Genomic DNA, 27,436 nt, shown 5'->3' with positions numbered 1-27,436 from the left:
AAAGCTTCTGAGAAAAACCAAATTATGGCTAACGAAAATGCGGACAAATAATACATTATGACTTAAAACTTTATGGGAAACAATAGAGACCCTGATCACATGGTGTACTTCCTCTTTTAAGGATATGAGATACACTCAACAAAAAAGCGTTTGCCGGTATATATGTAACGTTAGGTAAATAAATGTCTGCATAGTAGTACTACTAGTGGTGGTTTCGCCGCAATGCATATTAGACGTCTGATTCGAGAACCTGCGAATACGATAAAACGATTTTTCAAAGGAAATAAATCTAACTAAGTAGAAACAGGAATGGGATCTTCACTGTTATACCGAAAATGTCAACAAATCTGCAATTAGTTTGCTAATGATGATGATGTTAGTTTGACGTCCGGTCTGGCCTAGTGGGTAGTGACACTAGTGAACCTGCCTATGAAGCCGATGGTCCTGGGTTTGAATCCCGGTAAGGGCATTTATTTGTGTCATGAGCACAGATATTTGTTCCTGAGTCATGGATGTTTTGTATGTATTTAAGTATTTGTATATTATACATATCATTGTCTGAGTACCCACAACTTGGGTACTCAGACTTGACCGTGAGACTTAGTCAATTTGTGTAAGAATGTCCCTATAATATTTATTTTATTTGTTAATGACATGTGATTTTTATACATTTGATTTTCTACCTTATCATAATAAACATAGAGTCAATATTACACACATCGTTCTATTAGGTGGCATGTTTTAAATATCGACTTTATTTTGTTTACGTTAAGGTTTTAAATTAAATAGTTTAAACCATCTGTTGATCACAAATTAACTTTATGACGCCCTCTCTATTTCTCGATTGTTATCATATTTCTTTTTATTTAGAAACAAGCGCCTACAAAAACAATACCGGCAACGACAGAGTATCATACAAATAACATAACCCCTTGAAAGTTGAAACGTACAATAACATCGCCAGTGCTCGTAATTAATTACATGAATGAACGTAAAAATGTTGTTTATATTCACGCTACACGTGTTTGTTAGTGTTATTGTCGAGTGCTACCTTCACACGAGTAAGTTTAAGTGCGAGTTTTATCGGTGTATTTAATTAAAATACTAACAAGAAAACTCCTTGAATAAATTATTTATTAAAATTTATATGATAACAGATCGTTGCGCATTAATCTATGTTTGTGGGCCGGTAGGGAGCGTTGACGTCCGTTATCAATAAGTGCGAATATTGTGATAAGTGGGATTTCATTCAAACCTACAAATCAGCGGGCATTAGTAATGGTAATTTTGCAAGTAATATAACTGTGTTAATATTAATTGACTTCATTGTAGTGTTGTTTGGATAACTGGAGTGGTATTTGTGATTCCTGAGCAATTAAGGTATTTGAATATTGTGAATTTAATTTATTATCTTATATCTAAGTCATAATTCTATTTTAAAAGGCCCGGTAAAAAAAAAAGTAACTGTCTGTATATTACCTCTTCACGCTTAAACCGCTGAACCGATTTAGATAAAATATATATACATAGAAAAAAAACCCACGAAGCAAGAAAAAATATCCGTGCTCATCACACAAATAAATGCCCTTGTCTGGATTTGAACCCAGAATCGTCGGCTTTATAGGCAGGGTCACTACCCATTAGGCCAGAACGGTCGTCAAAAGGATAGTTTTAATCAAAAATCATCATACCACGCAGACCAAGTTGCGGGCAGAAGTTAGTAGCTTACAAGTTTATAGATCGTGTCATTGACGATAACGCGTGCCTGGATTCGTATTATCATAATATTAAAGGCTAGATTTGACAAATCTGTGCATCATCGTGGATGACACAAACTATACTTTTATCTACTTATCATACTAAACCCAAAATAGGGCGGTCAGTTACCTCACATTGCTGGCACAACTTTCCAATCGGTGCAACTAATATTTCGAATACTATCTACTTACTGATAAATATCAAACAGATATTTAAACAACAATACTTCTAAGAAACAATCTGCGGGAAGATAGAGTTGTATACGCAACATTTAAGCACGCGTAAATATTTATATTATACAATACTGGCTCTTAAAAATATATTTTGTCATCACCGTTATATGTAAATGCGCAAATCGTGATCAGTCTCTCGCGCGCACCCGGACGGTCCTAACATCACTGTCACTTTAATAAGAAAACAAAAGAAAATGTGAAAATTATACACCAGCGAAGTACGTGGCATTACTAGGACATCTCGCGAGGTATGTGACTTAATTTATTACAGAACCGGTTTTTATTATAAAATAATAAGCTTAAACGGATTGGATTAGAACATAAGTCGTGTCGTGCGTTAGATATCCGTTATTGTTCTAAATATAGAGATCGCATGCGTTATTTTTGTAATGTGCTTAGGGACAATAACTTATAGCTTAGCACATTTTCTCGTTTATAGTATATTGTGTTTAACTTTGTTTATTGTAGATTATAGTGGTTGTGTGTAATTTATGTTATATTGTTTAAATGGAATGATAGCTGGGTTACCTGCCTATAAAAACCGGGAATTTTTATTTAGCAATAAGTTTCATTTTAGGTATTAGTAACCATAAAAAAGTAGGTACCTGCTTACTTTGCTATGGTTAGCATGGGTCTTTATTATTATCCTAATAGTGTCCTTATGCTGTAAACAAAACTTCTCCCTGGTTTTCCTAGCCATCTCATCCCGATCGTAAACATTTATATAGCCTAACGAAACCGTTACCGAGAATCCATCCTGAGATATATTTGAATGCAGCTTACCCACATTCAAAAATAAAATCCGCAAAATGTTGTGTCCATAAGTTGCGTTCACGATTAATTTTCGTAAACGCTTATTCTTTAATCAAATTAAAATATTTAGTATAATTCTGTTTTAGTTTTAGACTTCGTTTAATTACTAGCGTACGCAACTCTATAAATGCTAAATCTTGCTACTGTTTATTTTACCTTTTTGTCTATTATCTAGCGTAGAAATTACATCTCACCTCTCTAGCGATAAATTGTAATTACATATGTCCTTATCCTTCTGTGCACACATGTTTAGAGTTATAGTCTAGATCTGAACTGTATGTTGATACTCTAATTTCCACTGTAACTTGTTAGCCAAATAAAGTAAAATAAAATATTTGACCATTCGACTTTTGTTACCAAACACAAAATGGGTTATTGATAAAGTTATGTACAAAACCGCATAGGTACTCGTATTTCAAACGTTGAACATATGATGTCATCCCTGCAACCGGATCCGAATCTTTAAAAAAACATATGGGCATATGGCTGAACTTTAGTTTTTATTATAAGTAGAGTTGAGTTTTTTTTATAAGTATGTAACTGATACGTAAAGAAACATATGGGTTCAGATTTGAGTCATATTAAAACTAAGGCTAAAATTTAAAATAACTAGCGATCGTGTGTTTAATAAAATTGATACTTTTTGTAGGTATATTTTTTCTATTCCTTTTTATGAATGATAAAAAGATTTATGATATAAGTATATTCATATATTCTGATATATTATATAATGCGTTTCATAATTTCATTCTACTGGTTTTATTTTTCCGCAATAACTCTTAGACAAGAATCTCAAAATGCCAGAGTTGCATCAGAGATAAAGCAAATTAAACATAAAGGTATCTATAATAAATGCACTTATTCCTACTTTTTTGTATTTATATAACTACATATGTACTTAGTCGGTCCATAAGTTCTGTTACAAAGGTTTTTACATGATTGGAAAGCTTGTTTTAGGTATGCTTATTAAAACGTAATATAATTGGTTTAAAAATTACATCACTGTTTCATTTAAGTAAATTTGTTTATTTTGGGATTATCTTGAGACGCGAGCCCGCGGCTAGAATGTAAAAATTTTACTTCACAACAGGGAGTTAAAATCAGTGTCACATGAATAAAATAGTTACAATTTTATTGTTTTAATGAGCCTAATGTATATTTCGTCAACAACATTAAGTTCTCCGATAAGTCTCTACTTCAGCTTATACTTTTCAACTTTAGGGTACTTTTCAGGAACACGCTTAGATTTGACTGCTATACAAAAAGTAGATTTGGTAAAACGTACAGTAGCAATCTTGTCAGTCCAATTTACATGAATACGCTGGAAAATTAACTATGCCATTTAGTTCCTTTAAACGTACTTACCCATACCCCGTAGTTACCGGAATTCCATAAAAACACGGTGTACCAGCTAACCCAGCTTTTTTATCTAAGTATGCTAGTTTCAAGCTTATTAAAAATGAACAGGGAACAAATTCACCTTGAACAGGAAGCTTGTTTTTGCCGTATCACATAATTTATGAATTTTGTTTTGGTTGCGAAAGGAAATTACGTTAAATTATATTTTAAGTAATTCACCATTAAATAGATAAGCTTTTAAATCATATGTACGAATAATAAGGAATCTGTACCTACCTGTAACTATCAGTAAAAACCTTTGTGACAGAACTTATGGACCAAATAAGTATAAACGATTAATATTATCATATTTGAAATACTTACAATAAGAAATTGGTTGATTATTTATTTTATTCTTTTTTATATTATCTTTTGTAAAGCCACTTACCGGCGAGTAACTAGTCCACGATTTTCAGTAGATACATAAGTGTTTTAAATATTACACAAAATGTAAAATAGAATATTACAAAACCTTTATTAGTTGATTAGGTGTTAATTTGCGTCCCCATCCCATCAGGGAGTAACTTTTGAGTTGATATTAATAACTTATCAAAGTCCTGCTCTCGTACCTAGTAACACTTTGTATAGTTAATTGAATCCTATTTTAATACCTAGTGATTAAATCTAGGATGGCATGTCAATTATAAAGTACTTAACGACTTATTCTTCGAACTGAGAATCGAGACCGAGTGGCGAGGCAACATTGACGCTTGCTCTAGTTGCTCTACTCTCGAGAAACTAAAGAACTTGAAATATAATAGTAAAGTATAGAAGTATGACTAGAGCTCAAAAATGACCCCACGTGTATTGTGCCGCGAGTGAGTCAACTGTACCGTGCAAGGTTGTTAATAGGCCAAACAAAAAGAAGGTATAGAGGGAAATACTTGGAACACAATTTGTGACTTTCTTATAATATCTTATAATATGTGTGTTTGGCCTAGTTAGGAGGTGAACATATCAAAAGTCCCCGGCCGCAGCCCTTGAGCCGAGGGGGAGGGGGGTTTGAAGGTTCCATTTTTCGGTTTTTCACTTGTATCTTGGAAACTTTGCGTCTTAGTGACATGACTACTTACACAAAATGAAAGCTGATTAAATAACTTATTAACTAACATATAAATTGTATACTCTTAAAAACTAAGCACTATTTAGGCGATAGAACGGCGTGGCTCTGTTGATTCGTTTGCTCTTATATTATTCTGATATGGTGTCCTGTCATATAGCCCGTTTTCCGAAGTCAACTACGAGCTTCGTCTATATATTATGTTACGTCGCTGCGAGAACGAGAAACATCGTAAAATCCAATTTCCTGTTCAATTAACCTTGGGAAGGACATTAAAAAAGTGTACATTGGTCTTTGAACAAAGAAATTCTACCCAACTAAGTATAGGTCGTCTTTTTGACGGAGTGTGAATGCACTTATGCACCGTCTCCCCGGCCGCGGGAAGGCCTTTCATGGGAGGGGGGGGGGGGGGGGGGGGGGGGCTCACCGCTCCTTTCCCCTCTCCTGGATGAGGGGGAGGGGGAAGCTTTTATTTAGTTTCCTAACAATTTTATTGTGGACCTTATTGATTAAGAAATAACACCGTCTTTCGTTACTCTGATGATTTGATTTTCATAATATTTTATTTCATTCCAATCACTACACTAACCCGATTCCGATTTAAGAGCTTGTCGCTCACGCTGTCACGCTGATAGGTGCATGCGAAATGAAGTGAAGATTGATTGTGCGTGAGATGCAAGACGATTGTCAAGGTCGAGTCAAAACCAATTCAAACAGTAACAAGTTGTTAAATCTGAATCGGGCTTACTATCTACACTATCTAATATATATCATTACTTAACCCGTTAAGGCATGTCATAAAAAATATTTTCTTTAAATTTGAACTTTAATAGCTGTCACTAGAGTTGAATATTATAATTGCCATATATCCGCATATGCGGTAAAGGGTAAAAATTATGTCGTTACTGACAGCGTCTGGGCCTACTCGAGTTGCCAGTTTTTAACGTGTGTGTTTAAAGTTAGTAACGTGGCTCCATCTACGATGTCGGAATAATTAGACTGTGGTTAATGAATGTCTGAAATGTCTCATAGAATAGATAACATGCCCTATCATAATACAATAATACAACGATGGATCTGTACCTACATCAACGTCATACGGCATAAATACGCCACATGAGCATATAAGGGGTAGTCTGTATCTCAAAAATTAAGTATTAATACTTAATTTTGTATTAAAGGAAATCCTGTCAACATGTCTCGGACGTTTACCATAGAGCCGGTGGAGCAGGGAGACGTGGAGGATATCATGAAACTTCTCAAAAAGTAAGTAAACTTGCGTTGCGTTCATTAAACTAACTCTTGCAATGAAAACTTGCGAAACAATGGGACAAAAGTGAGAGTATCTTTTCATGTTTTAAAGCTCTATGTTACTATTAAAAGTTTTTATACAAAAGGCTAATTTATGACGCGAAATACTACGCCCCGAGTCACCCATCCCCCAAACCATCTCTACCCTGCAGCAGATAAGTCAATCAGACCAGATCGAACGTACGACACTGATATCAGGATGACATCAAATTGTATTCAGTTATTTATGTCGCCCGTACTTGTCCGTACATGTATTGCCGCAGGCGAGTGGCACGAATAATTAAATAACATTATCTCTCTCTTTAGCGATAAGACCGCCCGTTGTCTACCATAATTTAAGTTGTATGTTTAATTTGTATGTCATTATGTTCTTTCATATTGGTGAGCAATAAAGAATATTTGTATTGTATTGTATTATTCAGATATCATTCTAATTTATTTATTTTTATTTTGAAACATAATAATATACAGCATTACAGTCGAGACCAAAGCACTGTACAATTCAGATTATATAATAGGATTACATACTAGGAAAAACCTAATGTCAGTGGACGTTCGAATTGACCTGAATGTGTTTGATATTTGTACTGCCTAAGTGACCATGATCAACGGTCATGCAGGGGACGCAATGGGAAATGAACGGTCGCGCTGTTATGCTATAGGAGCACTAATATGTGTGGTGGTTGGTGACCGCGAGTCGTTTTGGATGCTCCATATATTAGGTATAGTAATTAGACTGATTAAGTTACCCACAATGACTAAAATGTTTTTCGTCTTTCGTTTTCAGGACGTTCTACATGGACGAGCCACTCAACTCAGCAGTGGGCCTCATTGCCTCAGAAAACGAGACATGCTCAGAGCTGGACGAGTATTGCAGCCACTCGCTTATGGAAGGTCTGTCCTTCAAGGCAGTGGACGCTGAGCACAACATAGTGGGAGTTATGATCACTGGTGTGTTACCTTTAAAAGAGGTGAGAGTTCATGAACCAGTTAAACCTAGAAAATTAGGACGTATATCTAAGAACATGAATAGAATATATGTATAGGAATCTACATATATGAAGCGTCTACGCCACCTTAGGCCATGAGGTTGCATCCTATAAATGTACAAGTCGCGCTCTGATACTAAATAAGTGTGAGATCTGCAGCGTGTGGCGGTCAAGATGGTCAAATGTCACAGCATAACATACCCTACACTCAAACTCATCTCTTATACCTAAAGCTTTAGAACCCATGGGACTCAAGAATCTTATGGAACCCTACAAGGGCTATTACAAGTAAAAGCTAGTTAATGTATGGTGCTTCTTGTTCTGTCTTACCTTTAATATACAACGTGTCCCAAAACTCAACGATAAGCCGGCACCAGAGGATGGAGCTGCTTATGATTAGTCGAGAAAAAATAAGGAAAAAAATATATCTCAATTATTTTAGAAATTACAGAAAAAAAATGAAATTCATCGAAAATCGACATCCTTAATGGTATTTTTAACGACCATGTCACAAATATTCAAATATTACTGTTTTTTTTTTGTTTTTGGAAACTTAAGTAGCCCTGCTATCTAACACAGTTCTTAAAAATACCATAATACATGTAGTTTTTACACAAATAATAATCAAAATTCATTTTGTCCCTACAATTTTGAAAGATTTTTTCTTACAGTCCACTTTCAATCAACATGGTGTAAAAAAATAGTATCGACACCACTATGGCAATTATTTTCAAAAGTTGACGCAACTAACCAAGATTCCAAAATGGTATAATACTTTAGGAAACCTAGTCACAAAAAAAAACAATGAATTTTTAAACAAGAATCGACATTATTTAATGTTGGCGGTAATCACTTTTACTGTACCCAAAAAAGGATTTTTGTTGTTGAAAAATGTTGAATAAATGCAAAGAAATGGTACAATTTTTTTTTCCTTTTTTTTAAATTCATTTACTACATTATTAATACTACAGTAAATGTTCAAATTGCCTGCCACCGGCATTAATACAGACATGACATCGCCTTAGAAATGATCGTTTTATCCGTCGTGCATATCTTCTACCATTGATATGATCCGCAGCTTGTGTGATTTTTTGGCGAAGCTCGTCCAATGTTGCTATGGGTTTTGAGTAGATTTTGTCTTTAAGACAGCCCCAGTAGAAGAAGTGCAGGGGGTTCAGGTCGGGCGAACGGGGTGGCCACAAGATAGGACTAAGTCGCCCGATCCAACGCCCTGGATACTCTTGGTTTAAGTATTCTCGCACTGCACGGGCATAGTGAGCTGGGCAACCATCATTTTGAAACCACATGTTTTGTAAATCACGTAAAGACACGTCTTCTAATAATTCAGGCAAGTCGTTTTGTAAAAAGGTCAAATAGCCATCACCATTAAGGTTTCCTTGTAACTCAAAGGGTCCAATTACATTTCCATTTAAGATGCCCGTCCATAAGTTAACCTTGAATTGATACTGAGATTTGTCTTCTCTCATCAAGTGCGGATTTTCATTGCTCCAACTATGTAAGTTGTGTAGATTTGAATAGCCACATTTTCCATTGAAATTTTAAAACTTGCAACAACAACCCTTTTCAAAAGTGATTAATATCAACATTTAAAAATGTCGGTTCTTGTTTAAAAATTCGTTGTTTTTTGTTGTGACTAGGTTTCCCAAAGTATTATACCATTTTGGAATCTTGGTTAGTTGCGTCAACTTTTGAAAATAATTGCCATAGTGGTGTCGATACTATTTTTTTACACCATGATGATTGAAAGTGGACTGTAAGAAACAATCTTTCAAAATTGTAGGGACAAAATGAATTTTGATTATTTTTTGTGTAAAAACTACATGTATTTTGGTATTTTTAAGAACTGTGTTAGATAGCAGGGCTACTGAAGTTTCCAAAAACAAAATAAAAAACAGTAATATTTGAATATTTGTAGACATGGTCGTTAAAAATACCATTAGGGATGTCGATTTTCAATGAATTTCATTTTTTTTCTGTAATTTCTAAAATAATTGAGATATATTTTTTTCCTTATTTTTTCTCGACTAATCATAAGCAGCTCCATCCTCTGGTGCCGGCTTATCGTTGAGTTTTGGGACACGTTGTATATTAGCCATAAAGTGATGTGATCGTGTAGGAAATAGTAGGACCCCGTAGCTTCATGTTCTTTTACAAATTTCTGATGATAGTATATTTCAGGACATTTTCCACAAGACAACATCTATCGTACTTTTGTTTGCGTGAGGGCATTATGAGATGACTGCGAGATTTCTGTATGCTCAGTTAGCTAGTAGTTAGTATATAATATGTCCTATTAAGTTAACAAAAAACGCTTTGCGTGATGAAGTTAACATTGTCCATTTTCTTTTCAGGAAGACAACGGCAACGATCTACTTAGCCAAGCGCAGCGCTGCAAGAACCCTAAATTCAAGAAGATTCTGTACATCTTGGCACAAAGAGAGAAGGGAGCCAAGCTCTGGGAGAAGTTCCCTGAGGAGCAGAGGCTGGTCGAAGTCAAAGTGGCAGCCACTGACCCAGGGTGGAGACGGCTTGGTATCATGAACGACTTGCTTAATACAACTGAGTAAGTTTGTAAACATTTTTTTCCATCTGGTACATTGATTTATAACATGAACCTCAAATTACAGAACAGAACAGAGATAATACAGAAGTCTCATTTGTCAAAACCGATTATTGGCAAATGCTACAATAGTCCCTAATGATCTCTAATATCGTATTTCGTTTGTTTGATTGTTATTTGAATAAAGTACGTAACGCAAACTAATTTCGCAAGTAACAGAAAAACTCCAGTTTTCCAACTTTATAATCTGTTGGGACAAGACATCAAAACTCTTCCCCATCAAATATGTACGTTTCTTGCGCGAAGTAACAGTCAATCGCCGCGCCGACGATAGTCTTAGTAAGGTGCTTATAATATTTTTCTATTGCAGACAAGCCACAGCACAAAGAAACATCAGACTAATACGAATGGACACGTCCAGTGCCTACTCGGCCAAGTCAGCTGAGAGATTCGGCTTTACCTGTGTGTACAAGGCTTTATACACTGACATCAAGATGGACGGACGGCCGATAATCGTGCCGGAGCCTCCGCATGTGGAGGACAGAGTTTACGTAAAAAAATTGTTTGACTGATTGTGTTTTGTGCCGGCGATACGCTTGGACGTTTGACTAAATAATCGTGATGCTGACGCATCTCTATTAAGGTCATGTTGGGTAAGAGAAACAGTTTATTTTGCTCGGGGCAGGAGAAACAATATGAGAATTCCCAACAAGTGCTTCTCTTACCCTATCCAACACATAAAACAAAGAAGAAAAGACATTATGCTCAAAAACTCAAGCTGAAAGGTCTAATCCTGCCTGAGGCAGGTTATTTTTATTTTATTCCATTATTATCATATTGTAGTTTCGTTAGCAGATAGATATCAAAATTAACCTTGTCATAATGTCGCCGAGAAATCAGTCGGAATTAGAGACCTGCTGCAAATATTAAGGAAAGATTTAAGTATAGTTTAATGTACTTAATAGTCGTTAAATCCCTAATGTTAAGGATAGTTATAGGAATTTACTAAAAACAAAAATTATATGTGAAACATCGCAATTAATGTTATATATTTTTATTTTAAAAAATGTGTCTCTTATTTATTTTCAACTCCCGTAAATTGTCAGACACTTACATTTTAGATTTTAAATAATTCAATGAGAAAAATAAACAATATATTCTCTCTCTCTCTCTTTCTCTCTCACCCGTCCATCACGACGTAGCAGCAGAACCTCCAGGGCCTTCTTCTCATACTGGACCCAGACGGAAGCAGCATACACATTTGTCGCCCACGAAACTTAAATAAGGATTTACTGTGGGTACGTACAGTTGACGAAATATAATTTGCACCGATTGGTTATAAAACTTTATCTTTACGAATAAAACAGGTGAGTAATATACTTTGTGTTTCTCGGATAATAATTATAATTATAGACACGTTAAAATTACGTAAATAAATATTTTTGACCCAAACCGTATTTACTTTGAAATTAATGTTTCATTACATAATTCTTTTATTTTTTAAATAATATAACACGAATTTAAAAGTCGGAATACTAGGGAAACTTACAAATTAAAATGTAGAAAAGTAGCTGGGTCAATATTGTTTAGCTCAAGTATAATTTAAGCAATATATTTTAAAGTATCAATATTGTTTAGCTCAAGTATAATTTAAGCAACAACGAACGGCCCCTAGTTGTTTTATTATATTACCCTATTGTAAGCTTACATTCATCGATGCAAATAATATTTCTTAGACTTAGGCTATAATTAATTAAAACACTTCTTGAGTTACCCCATTTAAGCATGACCTTTATGTTGGTTATACCTGAGTTCCGAGTTCGAATCTCGTCCGAGGGAGGCAGTCGATATTCCCTTTTTAGGGTTCCGTAGCCAAATGGCAAAAAACGGAACCCTTATAGATTCGTCATGTCCGTATGTCTGTCCGATTCTGTCACAGCCACTTTTTCTTTAATTAAAATTTTTACTTTTGTTAAATAAATTTGTTGTCAAATAGTTTCTAGACGCTTTGAGATTTTTTTTACTCGGCTACCCCAACCTCTATCATAAGGATATAAACAGAAACCAATTAGATTTCAATAAATATTTAATTTTATGTTACTCGTTATTATTTACATTTTACACGCACTAATTACTCAAACCAAGTTTCAATTTCAAACGCCAAACCCAGAGGATTTTTCTGAAAACATACATAGATCCTTTTTAATTGAATTGTAGTTTATAGTCCTAGTAAACTACGGACACGCTTGCAAAAAATCAAAAAAAGTAACAGGCAGACAGATTTTTTTGCACGTCTGACATATATTAGAAAAAAAGGCAGTGATTCTCTGTAAAAATTGGCAATGCCGCGCTTACGCTTGACGCTTACTAGATTCAGTCTAATCTGCAATAACAGAAGCGACAAAGTGTAAAACGCCACTATAATATACTATGTGATATAAAATGGTGGCGCTTACACTATCTCTTGATAAGTTTCTGTGAAAGATGCTTAGAGACTTTTCATGCATACAGTTTTTGTATGAGGCCTGAGGATATTTAGGGACTAAGACCGTTTTCACACTGTCCGATCTGATATCGGATGTCGGATGACCTTGGGAGAAAAACAGGTGCTAGAAAATACCCCATGGCATCAAGTCATTTTATTCTTGCATTAACGGTCTCTTTTGAACAACAAACAACAATTCAATGCATAAAAATATAAAAACGCCTATAGGTAGAGACTGAAAGGGTGCCTTTCAGCAGAGTTAAACTCTACTTTTCATTTCAAATACGAGGAAAGTAAAACACGTGTGAATTAAAAAATACTATATATGAGGGTACTTTTAATTAACAGTATAGGTAACAGTAAGTGTCGTTATTTGTGGGACCACAAATTAAATATTTGAATGGAAATTGTACAACCAAACTTTAATTACTTATCGTACCTAATAAAAAAGGAAAGAACGTACCGGGAAAGTAAAACGCTCTAGTGCAGAAACTTATCATTTTCTGCATACTTATTTGATCAAGAACCACCCACTTTGATGGACACTCTGCCAAGAGGCCAAGGGTTGGAGGGTAGATTTTAGTTATTATACTGTTTTGGTAGTTATAATTCTTGTAACTTATATTAAATAAAATTATATTTAATAATAAATATAATTGTTACCCACTTTCAGAGCATGAGAAATGAAAAAGGTATTTTTTAATTTCTGCTTCTTCGTAGTCATATCCGACATCCGATATCGGATGGGACAATGTGAAAACGCTCTACGCAAGCGGAAGGGTGTGCACAGTGCGCTGTGGCCATATCCCCATTGTAGGTAAGCTAAAAGCTCATGTACAGACAGTACTTACCTTTATATTGCTTCTGAAAGAAGACGTGTACCAATCGCCTCCGGCGTCTTCAGACAGCCCGTACTCTGTGAGGACACGGTCCGCAGGAGATTCCCTGCAATTTTTGCACAGTTATTGACCAAATATAGAATTATGAAAAAGGTATACAAGTAGTTGGCCAATTCTATCCGTTTAAACATGTAAGTAACTATGACTCTAAAATGAAATGGACATAGGTAGGTACTATTCGAAGAGGGGAAACAACGCAACTATCGCTTTCGGTTGGAAACCGCCGGACGGAAACCATGGCTCCGGACGTCATATACACTCTACGGTCCGTCCTACTCCTAAGTGAGCTACGAGCGATCAGTTGGAGCTGAAGCGAGGCCAGAAGGCGAGCTGAAGATAGAAAGGCGTGGCGCGAGCTCGTCAAGGCCCTTTGCCGTATAACAACAACAACAACATGACTCTAAAAGGATATATAGCGATAAATATATATTTTCAACATATTATTATGTATTTATATTTACTGCCTTAGGTATTTGTACTCGACGCCACCTAGTATAAGGACAAAGAATAAAATAAATCGGAATGGGAGCCTTATTTTTTGTCTTTGAGAAAGAGAGTATTTTACAAAAATAATATACTTACGAGTAGGTATTGAAGACTTGCATAGCGGGTGAATAGAGAATAAATTAAAATAGACAGGATATTTTCACTAATTAGTGTACAAATAGTTAACAATTTATTACAATTTTTACAATGTAAAATTACAAAAATACTTATTTGCATTCATTCCATGAGGTAGCTACAAAAATATTAATCTACTTACACTACTATGTCCAAGTACTGATTTGATTGTGTACTCCTACTATCTACCTACCATCATATGATAATAAGCTAAGAGAAAACAATGTACATACAACAATTAATCAAATATTTGCGCGAAAACGATTTTCTTAAAATTGTGTAAAAAATGTCTCCAAGACCATTTTGCCAACTTGCGAGCAGACTAATGATAACATACATGTGAAAACAGAAACGACCAATATTCAACCTTAATTCCAATGCAATTAAACATAATACTTTCGATTACCAATTTACTTATAATGTTACATTGATTGATTGATGATGACATATATGTGATAGTATAGTGATAGATGGGTATAAAAATATTTTCATTATCTTGTTTATTGTCCCCAAAAAATGTGACGGAGTGTAGCTTTTTGTATGAGATGAAATTTATTTTTCAATTTTTCTCTTGTTAATTATAATCTACAGCTAGAAACACATGCAATAGCATTCGACTAAATTTATTTATTTCATAGACGACACAAATACAAGCGTGACAGAATGGTCAGAAACAAGACAACGAAAAGAACAAAACAATATAAGAAAAAAAAATTGAAAGGAAATAACACATATTATAATTAGAAATGGAATATTATAATTTGGTGTTTGTCGTTTTTTTAAGAGACTAATTTGGCACATACCTAAATACCGGACTAGTTTATGTTAAATTAAAGCAGATTGCAGGACAGTGGCTTGGTCCCTTTTTCATAGAGTTAGAGTATTGCACAATTACATTGGTATTACTAAGAAATACATTCAAATTGATATTTACCTTTATACACAAATTAAAGTCTTAATTGATGCACGTACTAACAATTACAATTAGGTAACAACTGTGCGTCATAAGTATAAAATCCAAGAACAAACATACATCAAACAACTGAGCAATTACTATTAACTAGAGAATACATACAACCATGTACACTCAGCAAAACCCTTCGCTTAGCACACCCGCTTATATATTTGTATGCAGATATTCTAAGCTAATAACATTGCTGAATATACATATAATAAATCATGACTTTTAAACGGGTCTCTATTGTTTCCCATAAAGTTTTATGTCATAATCTCATAATGTATTGTTTGTCTGCATTTTCGTTAGCCATAATATGTTTTTTTCTCAGAAACGCGTAACTATTCAGGATTGCCATAAAACAAACCTAACCTAACCTATCGATAGGATAACCTAAGGAAATTTCTGAACAGTTAACGGTTTCAGAGTTATGACTAATGATAATATGACTATCATTACATTATGACTTTCAATAATTATGCCAAACAAAGGGATCCGCTTTTAAACCGTTTCAAAAGGTTTATTTATCTAGTAAAAGTAAACTTTGAAAACATGATCTTTTTTACAACAGTCTGTCACGACTTATTACAAGTTATTACAAGTTATCGTTATTACAAGATACGTCCAGTCAGATTGCCCACAAAATAATAGTCAACTGAAATAATACCTTTTTCACGACCGGTCTAGCCTAGTGGGTGACCCCTGCCTATGAAGCCGATAGTTCTGGGTACGAATCCCAAAATATTTGTTTCTGAGTCATGGGTGTTTTCTATGTATATAAGTGTATTTATCTATACAAATATGTATATCGTCGCCTAGTGCCAATAGTATAAGCTTTGCTTAGTTTGGGGCTAGGTTGATCTGTTTATGATGTCGCCTAATATTTATTTATTTATTTTCAATTTACTATAAGACTTACAGGTATATACAATTATACATCATTTGTGGCAAACTGGACAGGGCTTATCCATGTTTTGTGTGAATACCGTAAAACTTTGCCCTCGAGGATCAACATCTTTGCCCATCAGATATCTATCTACGAGTATATTGGTGTGCAATTAGTTACCCAATATTACCAAATATCATTCAAACCACGAATTTATATCGTACAATGGTCCTTTTTATCCGTCATGGGCAAATTTACCGTCGAGGACAAGAATAGTGTATAATAGTGTAATCACTTTTTCTCAGTAGCGAGCTCTTGTCCTAGAGACGCGGTGGCGACGGTGGGGTTGGCTCCGTTTACGATTTTTTCCAGCAAAAGACGTGTTTGTAACTAAAACAACCAATTATTATTAGTGTTTTTTTTTATGTTCTTCTTTCGTCAGATTTGGACTAAATTTGGTGGACATTTAGCTATTCTGTACAATATAAGCGGAATTTCACCGTATGACCTGAAAAATCTTCCGAGTAACAAAAACCTATGGACTTTTAGTTTTTTTTGTCCCAGATTGAGATTTCGTATTTATTTCGGCCAGAATGAAAAGCGCTTCAATATAAACTGAAAAAGATGTCATATATACAAGAAAAACTGACGAAGCCCTCCAGTGGTGAAGGCCGGATCACCACCACTCACCACAGGATGGCTTCGTCACTTTTTCTTGAATACTTATATGACATCTATCTCAGTATATAATTTATGTGTGACTACTTAAAAAACACTAATCAAAAATATTTGATAAAAAATAAAATTTGATATTTTCCCAAAGTTGTGTCTCTTCAAACTGCCAAATTTTATCAAAATCGGACGAAAAAAATGGGCAACAAATAATATAAAGCTAAGAAAAGCAAAAGTTATTCAGCTTTCGATTTGATTTCAATGCAAAAAATAATAAGTATTAATGATGAGCAATGTATAACTGCATCTACAACTAAGGAAAAACTAATTGCAACCTGCAAAAGTGTAAAGAGCTAGCCTGAGAAAGCTAATACTGGGCGCTTAATCAAGAAGACAAACGTTTGCAGAAAACTAAACGAAACGATAAGATAAACGTAAATAATGTATGGAAATGAGTGACTGAGTTCTGCAGCTTTTGCAGTGAGCAAGATCCGTCAGTTAACAGACGTGAAAACAGCTCGATTAGTTTACTTTAGTTACTTTCATAGCATTATGTCATATGGTATTTTACTATAGGGCAGTGCTTCAGAGATAAATACCATTTTTGTTCTGCAGAAGAGGGCTATTCGTGCAATATATAAAATGTACCATAGAGACACACTTAGAGATAAGTTTAAGGACATTAACATAATGACAGTGCACTGTCAATATATTTATGAGAATATTCTGTATGTACATAAAAACATTGCCAGTTTTAAGAAAAACTGTGAAATACATAATATTAATACTAGAAATAAGCATAAGCTCGCAGTGCCCTTCACTAGGCTCCATAAAATTAAGAAATCATTCATGGGTAATTGTGTAAGATTTTACAATAAACTTCCTAATATTATAACTGAATTGTCTGTTAGTAAATTTAAAAATTATGTAAAACGTAAGCTTATCTCTAAAGCCTATTATAGCACACAAGACTACATGAATGATGAAACACCGTGGGATTAAGTGTGATTGTAAAGAATGAATTATTTATTGTTATGTTATTAATGATGAAATTGATAATTCAATGTATATATATACCGTATTTTTTGACATTTAGATTTTATTCTAGAAAGGTAGTATTTTTATACAATTTTGATGTTTGACGATCCTTTTGTGAAATTCTTATTATTAAGTTTACCATATCTATAATAGTTCAATGTTTTTTTTAGAACAATAATAACTGCATCAATAAATTGCTCTGATATTTAGATTAAGATGATATTTGTAAAATTTGACAATTTAAAAGTGCTTGTTGCTAGGCCTATTTGAATAAAGAATATTTTGACTTTGACTTTGAAATAATTGTTTCGTTTTCTGCCAACGATTGCCATCTTGGCTAGGCGTCCAGATGTGCTGTTGGAAAGTTTCAAAAATTGCGAAATTTACCTATTTATGAAAAAAATTGAGACACTTCTCATATTTTTGTATGGGAATTGAACTTTCAATTTCCAGAATAATAAAGTTCCCTTTGCATCCTGTGAAATTTTCCTAAAATTTCCGATAACTTTTCCAACTTTTCGGAAACTTTCCGCAACTTGCACAGGTGTAATCTAGATGGTGTGCCATGCGCCGTGCACGCCGTGCACTCAACGCCCTCCGCGTGGGAAGCAAGCCCGCCTTTCCTACGTTCTTACGGGTTTCAGGCTTTGAGATAAATTACTAAATTAAAATTTAAGCGCAGTACTGGGTACTAACAAAGAGCTAAAGTCTGATGTGGATAAATTTGTGTAGTTTCAACTACGATTTTCAGCAATAGACTATACATTTCTAAAGTGTGGATCAACTCTGCTACAAAGTAGCAATAATAATCAGTACCTCAACTTCGTCTTCTGGCTGAAGAACCTCGGCCAACACGCTAAAGCTATTCTTGGACTCGGACTCGACCTTCACGAGAACAATAAAAATGAGAAGCTAGCTTACTATTTCTGTTACTAGACTATGGCTTAGGTACGTCTTGGTTATGCGCCGTGTTTTTATTGAATTCCGTTAACTTTAGTAATTAAATTTTGAAGCGTTGTTGTACCACGGGTATTACATTTAATTCAACCAAACAATTGAAAACTGTGACATATCACTGTCATTTCGAACATCTATCGTCCGAGATAAATGAATAAACTCGTACTGATCACTAATCAATATGAAAACATGCCCTATGGCAAGTGTACATGCTCGTAAGAGCCTAATAAAAAAAAAAATATTGATTATCTCCGAAATGGAATTAATTAGAATACCGGTGTCTTTGAGAAAGTTACTTAATTTAAGCTCAGGAATGCACCCTTGAAATTAACGGAAATCAAAAAACACGGTGTATTCCAGTACTTACATAATGGATCCTTATTTATAACTGTACATAATGTGCATAGATTTCTTAAAAATTAATATGATCAAAGAAATTAAAACACCATTTTGTGCCTTACCGTCATTATAACAAAACATCAAAACGGAAACGGAAGGAAAATGATTTAATTTTTTGATAGTGCAATACCACACACAAATTTCCCAAAGTTTCTAGTATCTAAATATACTGCCAATTTTACCTAATAATATCCTAACCTGAATAGCCTCCATAGACTCCGGTAGGAAAAAAAGATCTCCAAAAAGTCCTCCTAGATCGCCAAGGGGGTGATTTGTATAGCCGGGGATGGACGCACTGACATTTTCTTGGACATTCTCACGTAAAACAGGCTCAGACTGAAGCAAAATTAAGAAATTGTTTCATGGTAGTTACTTTTACGGGCGCAACTATCATAAACAAGAGCGCCATTACCAACGAGTGGATAAACGAGAATTATTTCCTGTGGTTTATGTATTACGTTTGACGTCAGCAAGATCTGAAGATGATACAATGTACCTACAGAATACGGCGCGCCTCTTAAGGAGGTATATTTAGACGCCTCAAGAACTTGTATGAAGTCAACATACTGATTATTACTTCTACTATGTTAGCTCTGTTATTATTTCTACTTGTTTAGCCCGTTGACCATCGAAGACATCAACTGACGCGTGTAGCTGCAGCACAATATCAACTTTAGTGCATGCCGATAAGGTTCAAAGGGTTCAAAGGGTACCTTTACTCTGTATCTTTAGGTATTTAAATAAAAGTAAATAAACAATTTGTACATTTTCTGGTAGTTATAATATTTATTGGTTAACCAACCAAATACAAAACCGCCTGGATCTGTCACTGGATGACCTGACTTTAAACCTACATATTTATTTGATCATGTAATGTTTTCATCTACCGTCAACTGGCTTAAGGAGCCATTTGAGGATAGATTTTGTTTACCTTTTTTTTTAATACCTGAAGATACAGAGAATACACATAAGACGTGACAACATAAATAATAGGTACTTTAATTACCTCATTGCCATTTTCTTCAGCTGCTGCACGAACCTTATCCAGCTCTTCTGCTGCTATCCTGGATTTCTCATTTATATTCTCCCGGTGTAATAGAAATGAATGCCTGGAAATTCAAATGAATACTTATTATTTAATTGTCAAAAATGGGAGCGTTTTCAAGAATGGGAATCTTGAAAACGATAATCGGTAAATAAAAGGTCGAGAATAAAATGGACATTTATGCCCGAGTAATATACTCTGCTTTTCACTTCGATTCTTCTTCAACCTAGCGTTTTCCCGGCCTAGCGCCAGAGTCCACTTTCCTACTTAATAAGTGGAGACACTTTGCCCGGTCTTCGCTTCGCGGTGCTGCTTTTCACTTCGATTATGAGGAAAATATACACTTTGATTACAAGGAAAATATACGAAGCGCTGGTGGCCTAGGGATAACAACTTGCACTTGCAATCCGGAGGTCGCGGGTTTAAACCCCGGCTCGTACTAATGAGTTTTTCGGAACTTAATATGCACGAAATATCATTTGATATTTACCCATAGATATAAGAAGTAAGGAGATTTATAACGAAGCATAATTTCAACGAGTCTCGCTGTCTCCAACTGTCCCCCACCACATCATTAAAGGCGTGGCCAGACAACCAACTCACGCGCTGTGATTGGCCAAACCGCGCGGTGTAGGAGCCTAGAGCGGCGGCACTAGAGTGAGGACAATTCGATAGAGCTATCGATATTTTACATGTTCTGAAAATGACCTAAGAGTTTTGACATTTTTGTTTTAAGTAATAATTGCCATAGACTTAATTTATATTCCTTTAAATTTTTGACCTTATTTACGAGCTAAGAATTGTAAGGTACGTGTAAGGTATATTAGTTGAGCCATAAGTTCTCTCACAAAGGTTTTTACTGATAAAATGTAGACGACGTCAATGAAGGGAGCGGTTGGCGGTCGTACCAAGAAACAATAATGTCCCTGTGAATATCGTTAGCGGTTTAATGCATTGCGCCGTTGCTAAGGACACTACAAATAGTTTTCCATGCCAAAGCGTCAATGTAGAATGCATAGACAAATTGCCACGCGTTTGTATGACAACATGGTCTGACTCAGAAAAATCATATGTCACTGGATTTATTTGTTAAAATGGAAATTCAAATGAATACTTATTATTTAATTGTCAAAAATGGGAGCGTTTTCAAGAATGGGAATCTTGAAAACGATAATCGGTAAATAAAAGGTGTAGGAGCCTAGAGCGGCGGCACTAGAGTGAGGACAATTCGATAGAGCTATCGATATTTTACATGTTCTGAAAATGACCTAAGAGTTTTGACATTTTTGTTTTAAGTAATAATTGCCATAGACTTAATTTATATTCCTTTAAATTTTTGACCTTATTTACGAGCTAAGAATTTTTAGGTACGTGTAAGGTATATTAGTTGAGCCATAAGTTCTCTCACAAAGGTTTTTACTGATAAAATGTAATACAAAGCTTTTAATATAAAAAAAAACATGTACCATGATGCGAAAGCTTGTTTATGCTTAACTAATCAAATTGGTTTAAATTTTAGTCATTGTTTGATGTAATGTTTTTTAAATTGTTTACTTTCGGATTGTCGTTAGACGCGAGCGCTTCATTAAAAAAATAGTTTCAGTTTATTATAGAATATTTCGTCACCAATTGAAAGCAATTCCAGCATGTTATATAGTAAGTATAATGCACCATTAAATAAGCTTTTATATCATATGTACGAATAATAAGGAAAAAGTAATCATAATTATCAGTAAAAATCTTTCTGATAGAACTTTAGGATCGACTAAGTATACAATATACTATTATTTTAAACATATTTATATTCTATCTGTAACTGTAACTGTAAACATTTTTCTTGAAAATGATCCGAACAAATGGGTGAATCAACTTTTTTTGTTTTGTTATCCTGTCCCGTTGTCCAAGGGACAACAGTGGCACAGTTTGTTTGAAGAGACGTTGTATGCCGTTCTATTAACATGCTTAGTAGGGGGCCCATTATGGACATTGGTTATAACGACCACAAAAACGCAAGATTGATACATTTAAGTACCATAAAATCAGTATTTCAATGAACTTTTGTACCCTGGACAACTAATCGTAACCATGGCAACGAGTGACGCTAAAAAGTTGATTCTCCCAAATAACACTTTTCTCGCTCGTAAACCAGTTAGGGCCCTTTTCCTGTAGCATTTATCCATTTTTCGTTAATACTGGGATTTTTCGGGAAACTGAAAAAAATTGCAATCATGAACATATTTCTTTTTTGACTCACTGTAAACTGTACCTCTGTAAATTCTATTCACCACCGTTTCTTTTTCAATTGTTTACTCTAAATAATTGTATATTATTATTTTCAATTGTAGTATTGTTTTTTTTTTTACTTGTAAACCGTATTATCCACCACAGGACAGGCTATGCCTAGTGTGGGGGCCAGCATAAATGTAATACTGTTATTATTTTATTTCTGAAATAAAACATTTGTACATTTGTACAATTGTACTTAATTAAATCAGTTTATTTTTTGGATTACCTTTTCGATTTTTAATCCAAATTAATAAGTATTAAATTAAACATTAGGTGCATATAAAATAATTGTAAAATTTTACTTGAAAAATAATTACTTTCGTATGAAAGTAATTATTTTTAATGTGTGTATACACTATATCCAAACATTTTTATCGATAACGCTCAAAGATCAATTATATGCACGAGCACCACTCTACTTCGCGGCGTCAATGAAGGGAGCGGTTGGCGGTCGTACCAAGAAACAATAATGTCCCTGTGAATATCGTTAGCGGTTTAATGCATTGCGCCGTTGCTAAGGACACTACAAATAGTTTTCCATGCCAAAGCGTCAATGTAGAATGCATAGACAAATTGCCACGCGTTTGTATGACAACATGGTCTGACTCAGAAAAATCATATGTCACTGGATTTATTTGTTAAAATGTGTGGTATTATTGACTAATACGTGAAAAAAAAATGTACTATGTAACTCCATGATCCTTATAGTTTCTGGATGCACTCCTATTTCGACACAAAATAACGCTATAATTCGGCATTTCAATAAAATTGACGCGCACATTGTTCAATGACAGCTAATTTGCTACTGTCTTACGGTGGGCCGGTATGGCCACGATGTGGCCATGTCGCGGCGACACGCGCCACGCCTCCGTCAGCCATCTAGTACTTTCTATGATCTGAGTATTTACCAGTCGCTTTTCAGTGAAGGAGACCATCGTGAGGAAACCGGACTAATCCCAACAAGCCCTTGTTTACCCTCTGGTTGGAAGGTCTGATCAGGCAGTCGCTTTCAGAAAAACTAGTGCCTGCGCCAATTCTTGGGATTAGTTGCCAAGCGGACCCCAGGCTCCCATGAGCCGTGGTAAAATGCCGACACAACGCGAGGAAGAAGCATATTACGAGGAAAATATACAGAGGTCAGAGATAAGTAACATAAAAATCTTGAGCTCACCTAATAACATACATCTGTACAACAAGACCAACCAACGCGAAGCCGCAGCAAATCATGATGATCATGTAATTCGGCATCTTCTTGACCCCAGACACGCCGTAGTATGACTTCTCCTTTCTCGGTTGCTGTGTTGTGTTGGTCTGGGTGTTTTGGTATTGATATTGGTAGGCGGGGTTGTTGCGCAAGCTGGAATTTTTTACAATTAAGTCAGTTAATGTCTTGGACTTTTGTTTTCGGTAGTATGATAACTATATCATACTTAAGATTGCCTACTTATAAATAAATAAAGATAAATTAGTTTTTTTTTTTAGGCAATCTTACACAAATCAACCTAGCCCCAAACTAAGCAAAGCTTGTACTTTGGGTACTAGACAAAAATATACATCCAAATAAATAAATAAATAGATACAGAGATAACATCCATAACTCAGGAACAATATTTGTGATGAGCACACAAATAACTGCCCTTACCAGGATTCAAACCCGGGACCTCCTGCTAGGCAGGGTCTCTGCTAAGCTAGGTAATCGCCACTATAAAATATCAGTTATCAATGACAACCACCCATTCTCCAAAAATAATTTGTATTATAAAATAAAGCTTTCTTTTTTTATTCCTTTACAGAATATTATAACTCTCTAAATTACTTAATAAATACAATATAATTTCAATTCGTTCACACTGATCAGTGCTTACACATATAAGGGGTTGACAAAATAAAAAGCATTAAATAAATACTGACTTCCAAGGGACGTGTGTTCTTTGAACGTATGCAGAATTGCTCCTGGAGAGAATGTCATACTGAGCCCGACTACTGGGCTTCCCGAGCACATTGTATGCTTCCACAATGCTTACAAACCTCTCCTGTGCCTTGGCATCCTTGTTCTTGTCTGGATGGTACTGGAAACAATATTAAATATAAGTTGTCTACCTAATATAAATATTATTTTATGTATGTGAAAGATGCCTGGAAAACGGAAATTTACTTGGCGCTGTTCCATGGAGCAAGAGTTGGGTGTATTGGGGATAGGGTGGGAGGAGGTTACCTAAGCAGCCCAGGCCCAGAGTCAGTGGAAGAATATGGTTTGAGCTCTATACCCCAGCAGAGGGTAACAGGATGGAAAGAAGAATATTATCTATATTATTTATTTATTTCAACTTTACTGCACACTCAAAATAAGTACAAATGGCGGACTTAATGCCTTAAGGCATTCTAATATGGGAGAATCTGACACAAATCAACCTAGTCTCACAGTAAGCTCAATAAGGCTTGTGTTGTGGGTACTACACTTCTGTAGATAGATATAGATAATAACTTAAATACATAAAAAACATCCACAATTCAGGGAAAAATATTTGTGATGGACAAATAAATGCCCTTACCAGGATTTGAACCCGGGACCTCCTGCTTTATATGCCAGGTCACTGCCAACTAGACTAGGAGTCAATTTAAATATAAGCATAGAGATATTTAAAGTACAGGTAAATGATATCAAGTAGTTGTAAGTAGTCCCAGTACTGGTTTGATATACAAAAATACTGGGATATCCCTGTTCTCACCATACAAATTTAAACTGGGGCATTATCTTGTTGCTATTGAAAAGTTACTAATACAAATGCCTTTTTCATACTGGCTATACAGGTGTCTCCATAATAAAATAAAGACAAGAACACTGAAAAGAATCAGTTCATCACACTGCGTTAGGCAGCTTTATATGGTTGCTTAACTTACAATACCAAAAATAAAATATTTTGTTTTACTTGCTATTTGTTTATGTTTGTATAGTTATAATTACTGATGAGCTAATAGATAGCATGATTTGGTACAAAACAATTTCGGCGAAGAAAGCATTTCACTCCAGATTTTTGTTTTTATTTTATCTCAGCCAACGGTAGTTTTATCTATTAAGAGTTAAGAGTTACGACTAACACATCGATTACGAAACTACATAAAATACATACTTCCTTGCTCATCTTAATAAATGCTTCTTTGATTTCTTTGTCTGTACAGTTTCTACGCAGTCTGAGAACATCGTAGTGGCACTTTTTGCCTAAACTGAAATAATAAAGTAAAAATAAACATCAAACTCTGAATCAAAATTATACCAAAATATTTTTATCAGCGGATCTCACCTATATAACCTCGCGTAACAATTTAATGATTTTAGAGCAATGCGATTAAAAAGAAACATAACTGTTATGGACGATGCCCCTTAATTTCATATTTAGCATGATATTAGTTTTTTGGAAAAAAATCCCATTTTATTTAATTTTGAAGTTGACAGTGTTATATGAAATGTCAGAATAAAATGTCACATTGACATTATTGACGTCATAGAAAAAAAATATTTGTGTTCAGATACTGAATCGCTTTTACCCTGTGTTAAGTAGCTTAATAGCAGATAAATTGATAATCGGCCCAAGTATGATCTACATTGCAAAATTAGCTAGTTTTTACTAAATAAAATCTTGTTTTGTAGGGTTTATCTCCATTCATTCACTAACTATGACCTGAGAGAATTTTCTTTTATAGATTATAATTCTGTGATATCTGAACGGTCTCATGCTATTACAATCGCCCAGCGAACGAAAAAAACATAGAAGACTAACGTCAAACAAAATATCAGCGTAAAAGTGGCCCCACTATTAAAACACGCAATACTAATAACGGACCAATTGCAACTCGTCAAAGTTCAGGTCTTGTTTTCTTCGACGAAACTTCATTTTACCATGATTAGCCAATTTAAACTACCCGAACTACGATTGGTCTATTATAAAATGAGGCGCTGTGATTGGCTGTAGCGCAGCTCTAGGTAGACGGTTTCATGCAATATATGTAGACTAGTTTTAAATGCAATATTTTTGTATGATAATTTATTATTTTATTTTAAAGGCTTATTATTTGTTCGTTTATTGCACGTGTTTAAAGGCAATTGAGCCTTCGAACCAATTAATACATTGTGTCGTTCATCTTATAGGGCACCTGCGACGTTTAGTTAGGTGGCACAGAAATATGTCAGATTTAAATGAATGTACTTAAATTGGAATTTTGGATTTTACTCTGATCAAGATGAAAACCGATATCTGAGGATCCGAGAGGCCTTTTATTTACGATTTTGAGATCAAAATAATAATAAAAAATGCCGCGAGTTGAATTTTAGAATTTTTCATCCGATCAAGGTGAAAATCCATATCTGAGGACCCGAGCGGCCCTTCATTATGATTCTGAAGTCATATTTGGTAAAAGCACCCTCCATTTTGTATGAAACGCCCGATATTTTGAATATCGCAATTTTTGCTCTTATCATGATCATCATTCATCATATAAAAGCAAACACGGAGAAATTTAAGATGTCGGGCGTTTTTGCCAAATTTGACCTCAGAATCATAATGAAGGGTCGCTGAGATCCTTAGATATCGATTTTCATCTCCATCAGAGCCAAAATACAGAAATCCAAGATGGCGGGCGTTGGTTTAATTTTGACCTCGTATTCATTGTAAAGGACCTCTAGGATCCTCAGATATCGATTTTCATCTTGATCAGAGCAAACATGCAGAAATTCGTATTGAACACGTCGTCATAGGAACAGTTTGTATGGGAATAGATAGTACATTACTATAGAGGACGGGAAACGAAGGGTTGCAGGCCAAGTAGATATAGACGGCCGAGCGTAGCGAGGTCAGATAGGGATATGCGGCCGGCAACCCCCCCGTTTCTCGCCGAGATTTGTATAGTGCTTTTCTCAAACTTGCAATGAAATAATTAAAAAAATAGGATGATGATGATGATGATGATGATTGTTATTATTACTTTCGGGTTATTGAAGGGGGAACGAAAATACGCTACGACGCACGGTTTAGGAGATACAGCCCTATAAAGA

At 34.9% G+C, this 27,436-nt stretch overlaps 2 protein-coding genes across 6 annotated transcripts; one reads left to right on the top strand and one right to left on the bottom strand.

The window, feature by feature from the left end:
• The first annotated feature begins 861 nt into the window (after positions 1–861).
• LOC133525969 (uncharacterized) lies at positions 862–11,305 on the top strand. Of its 2 annotated transcripts, none has more exons than XM_061862423.1 (5): positions 862–1,380; positions 6,444–6,528; positions 7,361–7,544; positions 9,935–10,146; positions 10,514–11,305. In XM_061862423.1, the coding sequence occupies exons 2-5, from the start codon at positions 6,458–6,460 to the stop codon at positions 10,713–10,715; spliced, it is 669 nt and encodes a 222-aa protein (XP_061718407.1). In that variant the 5' UTR covers positions 862–1,380; positions 6,444–6,457; the 3' UTR covers positions 10,716–11,305. The 2 variants fall into 2 exon arrangements, with proteins under 2 accessions (XP_061718407.1, XP_061718406.1); XM_061862422.1 differs by having other exon boundaries at positions 862–2,239.
• Positions 11,306–12,216: 911 nt separating this feature from the next.
• Positions 12,217–25,859, bottom strand: LOC133525967 (dnaJ-like protein 60). 4 transcript variants are annotated; one of them, XM_061862415.1, is made up of 10 exons: positions 25,689–25,859; positions 25,518–25,611; positions 24,298–24,455; positions 23,558–23,743; positions 20,062–20,164; positions 19,254–19,391; positions 18,516–18,584; positions 16,285–16,379; positions 13,480–13,573; positions 12,217–12,322 (listed from the first exon to the last, which is right to left on the bottom strand). In XM_061862415.1, exons 1-10 carry the CDS (start codon positions 25,745–25,747, stop codon positions 12,275–12,277), a joined length of 1,044 nt encoding a protein of 347 aa, XP_061718399.1. In that variant the 5' UTR covers positions 25,748–25,859; the 3' UTR covers positions 12,217–12,274. The 4 variants fall into 4 exon arrangements, with proteins under 4 accessions (XP_061718399.1, XP_061718400.1, XP_061718401.1 ...); XM_061862416.1 differs by lacking the exon at positions 19,254–19,391 and having other exon boundaries at positions 25,689–25,857; XM_061862417.1 differs by lacking the exon at positions 16,285–16,379 and having other exon boundaries at positions 25,689–25,854.
• Positions 25,860–27,436: the final 1,577 nt, after the last annotated feature.

Source organism: Cydia pomonella, chromosome 15 (assembly GCF_033807575.1).
Source record: "Cydia pomonella isolate Wapato2018A chromosome 15, ilCydPomo1, whole genome shotgun sequence".
NCBI lineage: Eukaryota > Metazoa > Arthropoda > Insecta > Lepidoptera > Tortricidae > Cydia > Cydia pomonella.
The sequence above is the reverse complement of the archived record's forward strand: the minus strand, read 5'-3'. Positions and strand labels throughout refer to the sequence as shown.

Coding starts and splice junctions, on each gene's coding strand:
- LOC133525969 (XM_061862423.1), top strand. CDS start 6,458: ATGTCTCGGACGTTTACCATAGAGCCGGTGGAGCAGGGAGACGTGGAG. Junction 6,529..7,360: donor ATCATGAAACTTCTCAAAAA/GTAAGTAAACTT, acceptor TTTCGTTTTCAG/GACGTTCTACATGGACGAGC. Junction 10,147..10,513: donor GACTTGCTTAATACAACTGA/GTAAGTTTGTAA, acceptor TTTCTATTGCAG/ACAAGCCACAGCACAAAGAA.
- LOC133525967 (XM_061862415.1), bottom strand. CDS start 25,747: ATGTTTCTTTTTAATCGCATTGCTCTAAAATCATTAAATTGTTACGCG. Junction 25,612..25,688: donor TGTTACGCGAGGTTATATAG/GTGAGATCCGCT, acceptor TTATTATTTCAG/TTTAGGCAAAAAGTGCCACT. Junction 20,165..23,557: donor GTACAGATGTATGTTATTAG/GTGAGCTCAAGA, acceptor TTGAATTTCCAG/GCATTCATTTCTATTACACC.